The 17,642-nt window shown below is 43.8% G+C and overlaps 1 protein-coding gene across 1 annotated transcript in view; it reads left to right on the top strand.

Moving 5' to 3' along the window:
- LOC126467134 (nitric oxide synthase, salivary gland) overlaps nucleotides 1-17,642 on the top strand; it is a 719,566-nt gene that overhangs the window by 518,902 nt on the left and 183,022 nt on the right. The window contains exons 6-7 of the mRNA XM_050096439.1: nucleotides 3,126-3,265; nucleotides 8,405-8,579. Of these exons, the coding sequence (XP_049952396.1) occupies nucleotides 3,126-3,265; nucleotides 8,405-8,579 (315 nt within the window). The remainder of the gene's footprint in view (nucleotides 1-3,125; nucleotides 3,266-8,404; nucleotides 8,580-17,642) is intronic.

Genomic DNA, 17,642 nt, shown 5'->3' with positions numbered 1-17,642 from the left:
TGACGTCATCTGACGTCGTATTGGTTCTAATTGCTCCCACATTTTCCCGTATTACCATTGCTTTTGTTTTCCATTTGTTCACTTTTAGCTTCTATAGACTGAGAGTGTCTGACAGGTTCAAAAAAATGGTTCAAATGGCTCTGAGCACTATGGGACTTAACATCTGAGGCCATTAGTCCCCTAGAACTTAGAACTACTTAAACCTAACTAACCTAACGACATCACACACATCCATGCCCGAGGCAGGATTCGAACCTGCGACCGTAGCGGTCACGCGGTTCCAGACTGAAGCGCCTAGAACCGCTCCGCCACACCGGCCGGCTGTCTGACAGGAATCGCAGCAATGTGCTCATTTCTTTTTCGGCGTCTGTAACTATCACGAACCTCATCAGCAAATGTGATAGAATGTATCCCTTCACCATTAGTGTTTATTTCCATTGTGTTCTACTTCGTTATCTGAATACCTTCCTCAATGAACTGGCTCTAAGCACTACGGGACTTAAAATCTGAGGTCATCAGTCCCCTAAACTTAGAAGTACTTAAACCTAACTAACCTAAGGACATCACACACATCCATGCCCGAGGCAGGATTCGAACCTGCGAGAGCAGCAACAGCACGTTTCCAGACTGAAGCGCCTAGAACCGCTCGGCCACCCTCAATGAACTCATTGAATAAATATTAAGATAGGGAACATCCTTGCCCAACTCATTTTCTAATACTGTCAATGCTGTACGATATTTATGTGAGCGAGCTTAAAAGTAATGCCTCCAAATTTTTTATTCTGTTCTTAATATCAGTTGAGGTATTGGATGTCATGCATATTACTCGGTCGACTTTCCCGCTCCACTGATGCAAGTTGCAACCACCTGCCGCTAGAGGGCTCCTAATTGTAGCGTGTAATATGGCGTGAGAAACAGCGTGCTGTAATCGAGTTTCTAACCGCAGAAAACGTGACTCCAACTGAAATGCATAAAAGAATGAAAGTTGTGTACTGCGGTGGTGATTGTATCGCCTTCGCTAGTGTGTGGCGTTCGTTTGCTACGAGACTCATCGGAATCGGGCTGAGAAAATCGTCAGATAACACAGACACAGCTCTCAAGTGAGTGTGGGATATAACGAGATCATGTATAGGCTGTCAATGCAGAACTGCCATACTGTGTCCACCGCGGGTGCCTCGAATGCTCACTTCTGACGTTTAAGAGAGGACACTGGACATGTCTCAACAGTTTATTTGCTTTTTGCGTCGCGTCCGATATCGTACATAGTGGTAAGGAGAGGTGGGCTACAGAGTGGTTCACCAGTTGTCGTCGTAAGAAAGCCAGACAGGATCAGAAACGATGAGTGGACAAGCAAATGCAATAAACGAAAGCTTCGTTTAACTGGTAGCTTTCTCCAAGCGCACAAAGACCCATTACAAATAATGAGGCAAGAAACATAGTCCAGCTAATACAGTAGCAACAAGGATGAGACTCACTGAACCATAGCACAAACGTGGTGTCGGAGCCACGATTAGGTGCTGATTGTCCATTGCCGCTGGAGGCGTGGCTCAGCGGGTGTGCACCGTTGGGTCCGCTGGATCCCGAACGACCACTATCGCGATCTGCTGGAAACCTGCAATTCCATCGCCACCTTTGAGACGCCTGTGGCCTGGTATCGACATCTTATATCCCTTTTTGAGCATGAGGATGATAGATTCCTAAACAATACTGTGACAGGTAATCAAAGCTGGATTCACCATTTTGATCTCAGAAACAGAAAAACATCAATGGAGGCCCGCCACAAAGGATCAGCGAGGTCAAAAGAGTTCCACATCATGTCATCAACAAGTAAATTCATGCTCAAAGTATTCTGGGATGTTCAAGATGTGGGGCGTTTGGAATTTGTTGTAACTGACAATTCGAACGTTTTTTACAACACAACTTTTATTTACGTGAGTCTACATGGAAATGACTGAATAAAAACGAAAAGTCACAATCACAAAGCCAGTAAGAATTTCCTACTAAGGGCAACAAAAGATAACTTCTAATTTTCTCACAAGAGTCCTTTGTAAGACACATACACTTAATTCCAAGTCCTATTTCGATGACGAAGACGTAGTTTTCCGTGTAGACGTCCTTGAGGTCGGTATTCGGCGTGAACTGACGTCTGGTACTGGTTCTAGCCTTTAAATAATATTGGCCAGCCAATCAGATGTTGGTGTACTAATACTTCCTGCAGGCCATCTCGAACTACCTCTGCAGTAAGTAGTACACGGAATGTCTGTAAACAAACAGCCGATGTTTACCATTGCTTACGCCTTTGGGCATAGACAACCTCGGTCCTGTGTCGTGTTAGATGTATTGCCGGCCCGCAGGGGCTACCTTGGCGACGGCGTATGAGAATTCATACCCAAAGGCACCACCATAAACTCTTCAAGGTACTGTGGGACCCTTAGAAAACTGAAAGTGCGAATTCAAAGAGTTCGTCCACACATTTAGTACCCTCTCCTCCAGATGACAACGTCAGATCACACACGAGTGCTGTGATGTCTGCAAGCCAGCCACTGTAGCCGAGCAGTCCTAGGCACTTCAGTCCGGAACATCACTGCTGCTACGGTCGCAGTTTCGAATCCTGCCTCGGACATGGATGTGTGTGATGCCCTTAGGTTAGTTAGGTTTAAGTAGCTCTAAGTTCTAGGGGACTGACGACCTCAGATGTTAACTCCCATAGTGCTTAGAGGCATTTTTTTGCAACAATCCAACGCCTTTGGTACACTGTCATCGATCACCCCTCTTACAGCCCCGACTTGGTCCCATCTGATTTTCATCTGTTTCCGAAACTTAAAGGATGCCTTCCAATCTTAATAAAATTAGTTTTATTTAACAATTTTCTAAGAAAAAATTTGGAGGCACTATTTTTCAGTACGCCCCCGTATTTTAATTTTGTCTAAATGTGGATTGCTGGACGTGGAACGGTAGCCCAGACCTCCCGAATGTGAGTCCAGTGTGTTAACGACTGTCCCGTGTCTCTCGGTCCTATGACACGATATGTCCACGATGTATCGTAAGTTCGCCCCCTTGGTGGAAGAGATTGTTCAGCACAGCTTGCTCTTGCCGTTAATAATCGGCTTATCTTTTGTCCACAGCTGTGTCTGAAGCTGGGCTGGAAGAGCGCACGCACGAAGTTCGACATCCTGCCGCTGGTGCTGTCCGCCAACGGACACGACCCGGACTGCTTCGACATCCCGCCAGAGCTGGTGATGCGCATCCCGCTCAGCCACCCCACGTAAGTATCTCGTGTTTCTTTATTAAAAGATCCGTCATGGGGAACCGAAGTTCTCCTTTCGTCACACAGCACCCTGAAAGCCACGGATCAAGGCAGTCAGGCAGATGCTGTATTCGTTGACTTCAGAAAAGCATTTGACTCCGTACCATACATACACTTTCGCTAACGAAATTACAATAATATGGGGCACCAAATGAAATTTATCACTAGATGAAGTATTACCTCGTAGGGCAATGCAGCATGTTATCTAGGATGGAAAGTCACCAACAAATGTACGAGGAACGTCCCGAAAGTAAATTTCGTCATTGTTTTTCACACAGAAACTTTATTGCAAAAAAACACCATAGCACCCTGAGCCATACATCACGAACTAGTTTTCGACGTCGTCACCCCTGGCATTGAGACATTTGTCGTAATGTGCAATCGGTTTGAAGAAACTACTCTGGTAAAACTCTCTGCCCTGCGATTCAAAGAATTGTCGCACTGCCTGCTCTACCTCAACACTGGTTTGGAAGTGACGTCACGAGAGAACCGTTTTCAATGCAGGTAACAGATGGAAGTCCAATGGGGCAATATCGAGGCTGCAGTCCGTGTTGTACAATCTCACCCATCCACTTGACGAGAGACGACCTCATCACTAAACACGGTCTGTAGGCGTTCACGAATCACAGACACACTAGTCCTATGTGCCCATTCATACCGGATAACAGCACGCATTTCCATCCACGACCACGCTGTCAGTACACGTCCGTCTGCCATAGTGATGTACGTATGCTCGAACAACCTTGGACATGGTGATGTGCTGCTACTCTCTCTTCTTCGGCGCTCTACACATGCCTCATTCCTCCTCTGCTGACGTCTCTTTCATCGTTGAACCAGCAACACGTGTAGATTCAAATGACATTTGTTTGTTTCACCTGGTGTACCATCTTCCCTTTCAGGAAAGTGACGCAACATACTTTCGGAACGTGTCTCGTCCATGTCATTTAAGAGGTGGTCCAGGGAAATGTCTTGAGACTCTGCCTCTTCTGATGTATGATAATGACACGGCACAGATTATTAAACGTAACAGATATTTACGAGTATTTACAATAAAACACTGTAGGAAGGATGCTGCATAAATACTGAGCCACATCTTGATAAGACTTCAAAGGTACAGAGACGACAAATTGCTTTAATTCTAGCAATACCAGCGCATTTTCTGTAGCGCGGCTTACCAACGGGAGAAGAGTGTACTTTGCGTCCACTCTAAAAAAGTTTTATAAAATTCGTTAATTGTTACTGATTTATATTAACAACATACCTTTTAACGCGGTACTGATGTATAAATAGGGCCTTGAACCAGAAGATTTTTTTAGCACCCCTTAGAAATAGCAAAGTAATTTCAGCAACGATTACTAGCAGGCTTGAGGTACTTCATGCCCATCACAAAAAATATAAACAATGCAAATTTCGTTAACTGTTGTTGACTTTTACTCACAACATACTTTTTAATGAGATACTGATATACAAGTGAGCTCCTCAACCTGAGAATGTTGTAATTATATTCTTTGTGGAAAGTAACATCAAGTACACGATTTAAATTTATAGGTTAAATTTAACTGAAAAATTAAAATATCTGGCAGAATAATTCATTGAAAATAATAATTTTTTAAACTAACTGGCGGGAGTACAGTATTTTTCAAGAGGTAGGCATAAGAATCTCCCCTCCCCCTCCCCCCCCCCCCCAACCCTTGGTATTGTGAAGGTTAAAGATCGAGGAGTGTAAAACTTCCTACTTCTACAAACTGAAGAAAACACAGTATCATAGAACGGCAGCATTAGTAATTCGTGCAAATACATTCTGTAGCGAAAGATCACACATGCTCAGATGGCAACTTCAGTTCACTGGTAGCAACCTGGCAAAATGCAATCAGTCTACAGAGGAGAGCAGATAAAGTGTTCTCCATTTCCATGTCACCTCAGTTCAGATATAACTCTCAAGCTTTCTACCGGAAGACGATGGCGGCAACAGCTGTCGAAAGCCTGAGGCCTTCATCTCGACTCACTCGGGTTGAAAACCGAGAAAGTTTTATCCAATACTTCCGTCGCGAAACATTCAGAGGATACAAAGAAGATCGCTTACAAGACCCAACCTGGAACATCGCTCAAGCTTGTGGTGCCATACTAAATAGGACCAACACAAAGAAAGACAGAAAGAATCGACACAGGTTTGTAGACACTCAGGAACCTCGTTCGGCAGACGTTTGAAGACAGACCTCCAGCTATCTCGCGAAAGTCTATTCACAGAGTTTCAAGAACCGGTATTAACTGAGGAATCTAGGAATTTATAGCAGATCCTTCTACGTCACTCCCGTAGAGGCCGCAAATATAAGATCACACTAATTATATTACGCAGAGGCATTTAAGATATTTTTCCTCTCGCTCCATCAATGATTGTAAAAGGAACAAACCCTAACATGTCGTACCATACTAATTACCCTCTGCCATGCACTTCACTGTCTTGGGATACTTCCGAGCTGATCTTCAAATCCGTCGTTACATCTTGTACTGTCACTCGAGTGCAAGATAGGCAGTTTACGGGGTATTAGCCCATCTGATCGCAGGTAGATCCTTGTTAGAAACCGAAAAATAAATCATCGTTTGGGGGACTGATTCATCACACAGAAAAGATCAACCTTCGATTAAATTAAAAGGACGGGTGTCAACATAAATAGCAAAATGTGAATTCCACTGTTAAGCACAGAAGAGAGAGCGAATAGTTGCAAGGAGTACATTGAAAGACTCTATGAGGGGTGGAATAATTATCTGTCGACGTGACTGAGGAAGAAATCGGAGACTATGTGGAAGACATAGCTTATCCAGTATCAGAGTCAGAGTTTAATGGAGCTTGGGAGACTTGCGATTAAATGAGGCAGAAGGAGTTGATAATGTTCTTTCGGAATTTCTAAAACCATTGAGTGATGTAGCAACGAAGTGACTATACAAGTTAGTGTGTAGAATCTATGTAAGTGGAGACATACTGTTAGACTCTCAGAAAAATATCGTCTATAGAATCCCGAAGATACCGAGTGAAAATAAGTTCGAGAGCTATCAGCCTACGACTCATTCATTTATGTTGCTGACAAGAGTAATACACAGAAGAATGGTAAAAAATTCACGATGTGTTAGACAACGATCAGTTTGGCTTTCGGGAAGATAAGAGCAACAGAGAGGCTGTTCTGACGTAAAGCCTGACAGCGAAGCAAGACCTAAGAAAAATCAAGACGCTTTATGAGTTTTCGACCTGGAAAAAGCGTTTAACCATGTAAAATGATGAAATATGTTAGAAATTCTGAGAAAAATATGTGTAATCTATACAGAAAGACCGGTAATATACAATATCTGCAAGAACTAAGAAGGGACAATAAGAATGGAAAACTAAGATGTAAGAGCTCCGATTAAAAGAGGGTGTAAGACAGGGATGTAGTCTTCGGCCCCTACAGTACAAGCTATACTTTGAGGAAGCAATGGAGAAAATAAAAGAAATATTCCACAATGGGATTAAAATTCAGGCTGAAGGATAGGATTCACTGATAAAATTATCCTGAGTGAAAGTGAACAATAATAATGAAGGAACTTGTTGAGTCGAATGAACTGTTTAATGAATACGGAATATGGACTGAGAATAACCCAAAGAAAGACGAAGGTAACGAGAATTAACAGAAACGAATTTGGCAGTAAACGTGATGTCAAAACCGGCTCCACGAAGTAGAAGAAGTTAAGCAATTCTGCTACCTTGGAAGCAAAATAACACACGACAAATGAAACAAGAAGTTAAGTACCGGATGATCAAAAAGTCAGTACAAATTTGAAAACTTAATAAACCACGGAATAATGTAGATAGAGAGGTAAAAAGTGACAAACATGCTTGGAAAGACATGGGGTTTTATTAGAACCATAAAAAAAACACCCGATATTGCTAGACGCGTGAAAGATCTCTTGCGCGCGTCGTTTGGTGATGATCGTGTGCTCAGCCGCCACTTTCGTCATGCTTGGCCTCCCAGGTCCCCAAACCTCAGTCCGTGCGATTATTGACTTTGGGGTTACCTGAAGTCGCAAGTGTATCGTGATCGACCGACATCTCTAGGGATGCTGAAAGACAACATCCGACGCCAATGCCTCACCATAACTCCGGACATGCTTTACAGTGCTGTTCACAACATTATTCCTCGACTACAGCTATTGTTCAGGAATGATGGTGGACATATTGAGCATTTCCTGTAAAGAACATCGTCTTTGCTTTGTCTAACTTTGTTATGCTGATTATTGCTATTCTGATCAGATGAAGTGCCATCTGTCGGACATTTTTTGAACGTTTGTATTTTTTTGGTTCTAATAAAACCCCATGTCATTCCAAGCATGTGTGTCAATTTGTACCTCTCTATCTACATTATTCCGTGATTTCTTCAGTTTTCAAATTTATACTGACTTTTTGATCACCCAGTAGATTAAAACGGGCAAAGAAGGCATTCCTGGTCAAAACAAATCTGCTAGTACGAAATATGGCCTTAATCTGAAGAAGAAATTTCTGAGAACGTACGTTTCGAACACAGCGTTACCTAAAAATGAGGGAATCGAAGTGTTCGCGCTATAGAATTATTTTGAAAATTTAGAGGACTGATAAAAAATGAGGTGGTTCCCGATACAATCGGCGTGGAAAGAAAATGTGGAAAGCACTGACGAGAACAAGGGACAGACTGATGGGACATGTGTTAAGACATCAGAGAGTAACTTCTGTGGTACTAGAGAGTGCTGTAGAGGATAAACACAGTAGAGGAATGCAGAGACTGGAATACATCCAACAGGTAAGCGAGGAGGTAGGGTGCAAATGCTACTCTGAACTGAAGAGGTTGGCACAAAGATTGTCACTGACAGAACCTCCATCGCCAAGTCAAGTGCATACCGTTAATATTTTAATTTCGGGAAAATTTGCCCCGTCAAGGTCATTTGCCACTAGCATCAATGTCTTTGTGACAGGAATCACCATCGACTGCACCAGAAAATAGAGGCCCAACAGTATCGCCGATCTTTATCTTTGGCAGGAAGCTGTGCTCACTCCCGTGTTCTCCACTATTTCACTCACCGTTTGTGCCGCAGGTACGAGTGGTTCGAGAAGCTGGGCCTGGAGTGGTACGCGCTGCCCGCCGTGTCCAACATGCTGTTCGACTGTGGAGGCCTCGAGTTCACGGGCGCGCCCTTCAACGGCTGGTACATGAGCAGCGAGATCGGCTGTCGCAACCTATGCGACACGCACCGCTACAATATGCTGGAGGTGAGTGCCAACAGCCGCTCTTCTCGTACTTACACTTACTGCCCTTGTTGAGTGGGTGTCAGCGGGTAACTATAGGTCAGACCACTGATCAGCTGGTAGGTCGCTGGAGGTAGTTGGCACCACAACTGCACACACAAGTCAACTACACTACTGGCCATTAAAATTGCTACACCAAGAAGAAATGCAGATGATGAACGGGTATTCATTGGACAAATATATTATGCTAGAACTGACATGTGATTTCATTTTCACGCAATTTGGGTGCATAGATCCTGAGAAATCAGTACCCAGAACAACCACCTCTGGCCGTTATGACGGCCTTCATACGTCTGGGCATTGAGTCAAACAGAGTTTGGATGGCGTGTACAGGTCCAGCTGCCCATGCAGCTTCAACACGATACCGCAATTCATCAAGAGTAGTGACTGGCGTATTGTGACGAGCCAGTTGCTCGGCCACCATTGGCCAGACGTTTTCAATTGATGAGAGATCTGGAGAACGTGCTGGCCAGGGCAGCAGTCGATCATTGTCTCCATCCAGAAAGGCCCATGTAGGACCTGCAACATGCGGTCGTGCATTATCCTGCTGAAATGCAGGGTTTCGCAGGGATCGAATGAAGAGTAGAGCCACGGTTCGTAACACATCTGAAATGTAACGTCCACTGTTCAAAGTGCCGCCAATGCGAAAAAGAGGTGACGCAGACGTGTAACCAATGCCAGCTCATACCATCACGCCGGGTGATACGGCAGTATGGCGATGACGAATACACGCTTCCAATGTGCGTTCACCACGATGTCGCCAAACACGGATGCGACCATCATGATGCTGTAAACAGAACCTGGATTCATCCGAAAAAATTACGCTTTGCCATTCGTGCACCCAGGTTCGTCGTTGAGTACACCATCGCAGGCGCTCCTGTCTGTGGTGCAGCGTCAAGGGTAACCGCAGCCATGGTCTCCGAGCTGATAGTCCACGCACCTGCAAACGTCGTCGAACTGTTCGTGCAGATGGTTGTTGTCTTGCAAACGTCCCCATCTGTTGACTCAGGGATCGAGACGTGGCTGCACGATCCGTTACAGCCATTCGGATATGATACCTGTCATCTCGACTGGTGGTGATACGAGGCCGTTGGGATCCAGCAAGGCGGTCCGTATTACCCTCTTGAACCCACCGATTCCATAATCTGCTAACGGTCATTGGTTCTCGACCAACGCGAGCAGCAATGTCGCGATACGATAAACCGCAATCGTGATAGGCTACAATCAGACCTTTATCAAAGTCGGTAACGTGATGGTACGCATTTCTTCTCCTTACACGAGGCATCACAACAACGTTTCACCAGGCAACGCCGGTCAATTGCTGTTTGTGTATGAGAAATCGGTTGGGAACTTTCCTCATGTCAGCACGTTGTAGGTGTCGCCACCGGCGCCAACCTTGTGTGAATGCTCTGAAAAGCTAACCATCTGCATTTCACAGCATCTTCTTCCTGCCGGTTGAATTTCGCGTCTGTAGCACGTCATCTTCGTGGTATAGCAATTTTAATGGTCAGTAGTGTACTTCTGGGGAAGGGGGTGACGGGCTCTGACGCCACACTCAATCATATCCCAGATATGTTCGATCGGGTTCAGGTGTGACGAGTTCGGGAGCCAGCACATCAATTGAAACTCTCCACTATGTTTCTCGAACCACTCCATCACACTCCTGGCCGTGTAACATGGCGTATTATCTTGTTGAAAAACGCCACTGGCGTCGGGAAAAATGATCGTCATCAAGGGGTGTACGTGGTCTCCAACGAGTGTACGATAGTCCCTGGCAATCATGGTGCCTTGCACGAGCTCAATTCGACTCTTGGACGCACACGTGAATGTTCCCTAGAGCATAATGGAGCCGCCGAAAGCTTGTCTCCGACCTGTAGTTGAGGAGTCAATGAGCAGTTCTCTTGGACATCGGAGATCTGTTTGCCCTTTACGACGATCCCTTCACTGAGGCAGCTTGTTGTCAGTAAAATAGCACTCTGCAGTTGTAGCTGAATAGTACCTGATGAAATACAGAACGCTCAATACATATAACACTACACATGACGTTGACACTCTTTGTTTTCTTTATGGAGGTCATAAACGCAACACAAAAGTATCGATACCTACAGGTGTGCAGAATAACCCCGCCTTGGAAAATATTTCGTACACCTTAAGATAGGCAACCCACCTTACACCACCTGTGAGGTGAATGATATACGTTGGGTTACCTGTCTGACGGCACATGAAATATTTTCCAAGCCAGTTTTATTTTGTTCACCATGCAGAACAGTTCCTCACTTTTGAGATTAAGTCAGTAGGAAAATCTGTTCACCGATTAGAGAAAGAGGATATGTTTACTTAAGATTTCTCGACGGTGCACAGCTAAATTATATGTACAAGCAGCCTAACATTGCTGGGCAGGTAAAATGGTGTTTCGTGGAATGTGTATTGGGCATGTGGTTAGAATTCTTAATGAGCTAAGGACAGTGAAGACCTCTGTGAAGATATACGCTGATGGAGGAAAAGAATACCTGTGAACGCTTGCTTTTTGGAGAAGAATTGTCAAAAACAGAAAGGAATGGAATAACCTTAGACATGAACTGTATCCACTGTCATTGCGGCTTCGCGACCGTGGAGCAGTAACAACAGTGTGAAGCCTGTAGTGTATAGGTTCGCTGCGCTGTATGCAAAGGTCACCACGGGCAGTATTGCTTCCCAATCTTTCTGCTCAATATCGACATACATTGAGAACATATCTGCCAATGTCTCTTATGAAAGTGTCTTACTAGACCATTCGTCTGTGGATCGTAGACAATTGTCATCCTGTGGTAGATACCACGACGTGAAATTACCTCCGATACTAGTCTCGACTGGAAAAAATTTCCGCGATCAAAGTTAAAAATTAATGTCATCTACAAAGAAAGAACTTAGCAATTTTCAGAACTTAAGGAGTCGGCTTTCCAATTCTTTAGAATAGCGCCATTGCTGCCGGAATTGGTACCAGATGTCGCAGTGGTAACTGTGACACATGCATCCGTCTTTGGCGTTCTTGGCATTCCTTAATGTGGCTCACACACTGTCTTACGGAACTGTAGAGACATGGCTAGTCTAAAGTTTTCACAAATCCCATGTGACCAATGTTGGAATGTCATGAAAATACTCGAGGATCGCTAGCCGCAGATGAGCTGGGATGACGAGCAACCATCGGATCGTAGTTTCTCTTACACAATGTTTCATTTATTAAATGGAATCCTCCTGTCTTCAAGGCTTCTATGGTTTTTATCAATGTCACTTAGTGCAGTGAAGACTGAGATTTCGTCCACGCTGCTGTTTTCTCCCAAACGGTTCCTTGAAAGGCGCTCAGCGTCCTTGTTTTTGTGTCCGTGACGTCATACTGAAGTCCCAGTGCCCATCTCGTCAGTTAACGTGACGGACCTTTCGGGCTAGTCAGCCAGCATAGAGAATGGTGATCCATCACACTGGGTTGCCAAATAAATATGGCGGAATTTACTGATAGCCCAAACAACTGCAAGGGACGCCTTCTCATTTGTGTTTTTCTCTGATGTGAAGAGTCCTCTGGTAGCATACGCTTTCCTGATTTTGTATTAGAACTGCCCTACCCCAAAACCGCTAGCATAGGTGTGAAGTCCGGTCTCCGCATTTTTCGTCATACGGTGCTAAGACTGGAGAAGATGTTAGCGCCTCCAAGAAAGATGTCTTTTGCGCCTCATTCCAGGAAAATTTGGCGCCTTCCTGCAGTATTTCTTGTAAGGGATGTGCCTTGGTACAGAAGTCCTTTATGAATTTCCTGCAATATGAGCATATTTCGAGAAACCTTCACACATCGTGAATAAATGTGTCGGATTATCGAAAAATCTGTGACTGTTCTTATTTTTTATTTTATTTTTATTAATCGGGACAGACTCCGTGCCCCAAGATTTTTCTTGTGATGAAGAACACTTTTTTACATTTAGGTGTTGACCTGCAATCTGAACACACTTCAATACGGTTGTCGCATGGCTTAGATGCTCTTCAAATGTCTTCAAAAAACAGCGTCACCTAGACGGCAAAGCTACGTCGTTCATCTAATGTGAAGCAGGCTGTCCATCCTATGTTCGAAGGTGGCTGTACCGTTACACAGTCCAAGCAAAATAAATGAATTCATAGAGATCATCAGGAGCTATGAAGGATGGACGTGTACGGTAATGGAGACAGTCTCATGAATCCATAAACCATGCATGTCAGCAGGGGCCTGGAGGGATATGGAACTCCTGATACGTCTAGATACAATTCTGACAGGTGACACGTACATAAGCATCCTGCCTGATCACCTGCATCCGTTCATGTCCATTTGGCATTCCGACGCGCTTGAGTAATTCCAGCAGGACAATGCGACACCCCACACGTCCACAATTGCTACAGTGGCTCCAGGAACACTCTTCTGAGTTTAGACACTACCGCTGGCCACCAAACTCCCCAAACAGGAACATTATTGAGCATATCTGCGATGCCTTGCAACGTGCTGTTCAGAAGAGATCTCCACCTTCTTGTACTCTTACGGGTTTATGGACACCCGTTTAGGATTCATGTTGTTAGTCCCTCCAGAACTACTTCAGACATTAGTCGAGTGCATGCCACTTCGTGCTGCGGCACTTCTGCGTGCACGCTGAGTGCCTACACGATATTAGGCAGGTGTTCCAGTTTGTTTGGCTCTTCAATGTATAATTGGCTTCTTGATCAATCTCTTCTCGTGATCTGCAAACATCCCAAAATTGACTGAAAACAGCTATTCCTCACCATCGTTATTCACTGGTCAGGTCAGATCCTGTTAGCATTTCCATACTAGCTTCTTCCCTTGCGTTGTCCGTAGTGATAGAGGAGCGCGATTATTCCTCGATGACATACAAGTGCCCTTCCTGGACTAGTTCAGCTGTGCCTGTACACGTGTACTTAGGTATACGTTGTGGTTGCTCCTGACCGTCTGTGATCCCAAATTCTCCTTGCTATTCATAATGATTGTCACTGGCATGAAAATTACACGAGTCTGAGTAGCTTTTTACAATCGAGAGAAGCTTCATAGTCAATAAAAGTCTTCTGCGTTTGAGGCCGCATTGTCAACTATAAAATTCCGACGTTTCGGCGGCTATTGCAAGACGCCTTCCTCAAGGTGTATCACTAATTGCAATACACTCTGAGGAAGGAGCCTTGAAATAGTCACCGAAACGTCGGAATTTTATAGTTGGCAAAGCGGCCTCAAACCCAAAAGAATTTTATTGACTGCGTTTACAACATCTTCATAGCATAACTGTACAACCCGATTGGTGACGAACTCGCCTCAATGATGGTTCAAATGGCTCTGAGCACTATGCGACTTAACTTCTGAGGCCATCAGTCAACTAGAACTCAGAACTAATTAAACCTAACTAACCTAAGGACATCACACACATCCATGCCCGAGGCAGGATTCGAACCTGCGACCGGAGCGGTCGCTCTGCTCTAGACTGTAGCGCCTAGAACCGCGCGGCCACTCCGGCCGGCCCTTAATGATGGCGGCGTAACACCTCAAAGAATAAACTACCGCCCAGAGAGTTTTTTGTTATGTGAACCTGTTGGAACAGCTTTGCCAGTAAGGAACTTCGCTTTACCACAGTCTATGATTTCTTGTAATGTAAGATATTCCATCTGAGAATACCATGGCTACGTTTTGTTAAAACGACAAATTCGAAGGACTGTAATCTGACACTGATACATGTTCCTGTCGGCAGGACATATTCCTCATTTGCTACCTGCAGCACAGTCGCTTTTAGATATGACCATTCAGGTACAAGATATTTTAAGAACCTTCAAGAAATGATAAATATGAAACAACAGATAATTACTGGTAGTTGGGTTTGAATCGATGATCTGCGCATGCCACCTCGCTACGCTTAACACTAAACAGAACGCTACACTGCATGCACCATAAATCGACCCGATGCGCATCTGACTTTTAGTAATTCTTTCTTCTTTTTTCTTTAGTCATCAGTCTTCTGATCGGTCTGATGCAGCCCGCCACAAAATCGTATTGTGTGCCAACCTTTTCATCTCAGAGTATCTCTTGAACCCAGCGTCCTCAGCTTTTTTTGGATGTATTTCAGTCTCTGTCTACCTCTACAGTTTTTAACCTCTGCAGCTCCCTCTAGTGCCGTGGAAGTTATTCCTAATGTCTTAACATTTGTTCTAGCTTCGTGTCGAGTTTTGTTGTCAGTATTTTTCGTATGTTCCTTTTTTCGCCAATTCCGCGGATAACCTCCTCATTCCTTGCGTATGAGTCCACCAAATTTTCAATTACCTTCTGTAGCACCACATCTCAAATGCTTCAATTCTCTGCTGTTCTGAATTTCCCACAGTCCATGATTCACTACCATACAATGCTGTGCTGCAAATGTACATTCTCAGAAATTTCTTCCTCAAATTACAGACTTTTATTGGCCAGGAAATCCCTTTTTGCCAGTATTAGTCTGCTTTTGATGCCCTCCTTGTTCCGAGCGTCATGGGTTAATTTGTAGCCTAGGTAGCATAATTCCTTAACTTCGTCTTCTTCGCCATCACCAATCCTGATGTTAAGTTTCTCGCTTTTCTCATTATTTCCGTTACTCCTTAATCCTTTCGTCTTTCTTCGCTTTACTCTCATTCCATATTCTGTACTCAGATATTAGCAGCAGATCCTGTACCTCCTCTCACCTTCACTGACAATAGCAATATCATCAACGAATCTTATCATTGATATCCTTTAACCTTGAATTTTAATTCCACTCTTGAATATTTATTTCTGTCATTACTTCTTCAATGTATATATTGAGCAGCAGGGGCGAAACACTACATCCATGTCTTAGACCCTTTTTAATCCGAGCACTTCGTTCTTCGTCCCCCACTCTTACTGTTCCCTCTTGTTCTTTGTAAAGTTGCATATTAGCGTTTTCCCTATAGCTTACCCCTACTTTTCTCAGAATTTCGAACATCTTGCACCAATTTACATTATCGAACGCTTTATCCAGGTCGACCAACCCTTTGGAAGTGTCTTGATATTTCTTCATTCTCGTTTCCATTATCAAGCGCAACGTCAGAATTGCCTCGCTAGTTCCTTTACCTTTCCTAAAGCAAAACTGATAGTCATCTAACACATCATCAGTTTTCTTTTCCTTTCGTTATTATTGTTTTCTTGGAATCATGAGCTGTTAAGCTCATTGTCCGAGAATTCTCGCACTTGTCGGCTCTTGCTGTCTTAGGGATTGTGTGGATGATATTTTTCCACAAGTCATATGGTCATGTCGTCAGACTCATACATTCTACATACTAACGTGACTAGTCGTTTTGTTGCCACTTCCCCAATGATTTTACAAATTTTAATGGAATGTTACGTATCCCTTCATCCTTATTTGATCGTAAGTCTCCCAAAGCACTTTAAAATTCTGATTCTAATACTAGATCCTCCGTCTCTTCTCTGTCTACTCCTGTATTTTCTCCTATCATGACATCAGACAAGTCTTATCCTCACAGAGGCGTTCAGTGTATTCTTTCCACGTATCCGCTCTCTCCTCTGCATTTTACAGTGCTATTCCCTTTGCAGTATTTAAATTACCGCCCTTGCTTTTACTTCCAGCAAAGGTGTTTTGACTTCCCTGTATGCTGAGTCAGTCCTTCTGACAATCATTTCTTTTTCGACTCACATTTCTCCTGCAGCCATTTCGACTTAGCTTCTCTCCACTTCGTATTTATTGCATCCCTAACTGACTTGCATTTCCGTATTCTTCTATTTTCCCGAACGTTTTTGTACTTCCGTTGTTCATCGATCAGCTAAAGTACATTTTTTCTGTGACCCACAGTTTCTTCAGTTACCATCTTTGTGCCTATGTTTTTCTTTCCGACTTCTTTGACTGCCTTTTTTGAGACGTCCGTTCCTCTTCAACTGAACTGCCTACTAAGCTATTCCTATCGCAGTATCTATAGCCTCAGCGTACTTCAACCGTATCTCCTCATTCCTTAGCACTTCGGTATGCCACTTCCTCGGACATTGATTTTTCATGGCTAGTCTCTTAAACCTCAGCGCATTCTTCGTTTCTACTAAATTGTGATCTGAGTCTTCTAGGTGTGCCTTACAATCCAGTAACTGACTGCGGAATCTCTGCCTGACCATGCTAACGGAAATCTTCCCATATCTCCCGGCCTCTTCCAAATATATTCCTCCTCCTCTGATTCTTGAAGAGAGTATACGCTATTACTAGATGAAATTTATTGCAGAATTCAGTTAGTCTTTCTCCTCTTTCATTGCCAGTTCCAAGCCCGTATTCAACTGTAACCCTTTCTTCTTCCCCTAAAATCATGTTCCAGTTCCTGTGAATATTAAATTTTCATCTGCCTTTACGTACTGTATTACGCTTTGAATAACCTCATATACTTTCCTTCTCTCTTCATCTTCGGCCTGTGACGTGCGCATGTGTATCTGAACTATCGTTATCGGTATTGGTTTGCTGTCGACTCGGATGACAACAACCCTATCACTGAACTGTAACTCACTCCCTGTCCTAATTTCCTATTCAAAACGAATCCTACTCCCGTTACATAATTCGAGAACTTCGTTCTTGGTCTTCCAGTGTAATTATTACCTCTTGGTTCCTGCACGTATTGTAAATTACACTTTTTTCTCTATTTGTCTAATAATTTCGAACACCTTCCATCATTTTACATTGTCGAGCGCCCTCTCCACGTTGACAAATTCAATGAATGTCTCTTGATTTTTTTTTTCAGTCTTGCTTTCATTATCAAGTGCAAGGTCAGGACAGCCTCTCTTATGCCTTCACCTTTCTAAAGGCAAATAATCGTGATCCAGCAGATCGTCAATTTCCTTTTTCTTTCTTCTGTATATTGTTCTTGTCAGCATGAGCTGTTAAGCTGATTGTACGATATTTCTAGCTCTTATTAGCCGTTGTTATCTTCGAAATTGTGTGGATGATGTTATTCCAAAAGTCTGATGGTATGTCACCAGTCTCATAGATTCTACACACCAAC

Source organism: Schistocerca serialis, chromosome 1, assembly GCF_023864345.2.
Source record: "Schistocerca serialis cubense isolate TAMUIC-IGC-003099 chromosome 1, iqSchSeri2.2, whole genome shotgun sequence".
Classification (NCBI taxonomy): domain Eukaryota; kingdom Metazoa; phylum Arthropoda; class Insecta; order Orthoptera; family Acrididae; genus Schistocerca; species Schistocerca serialis.
This window is presented reverse-complemented; position numbering and strand designations above follow the sequence as displayed.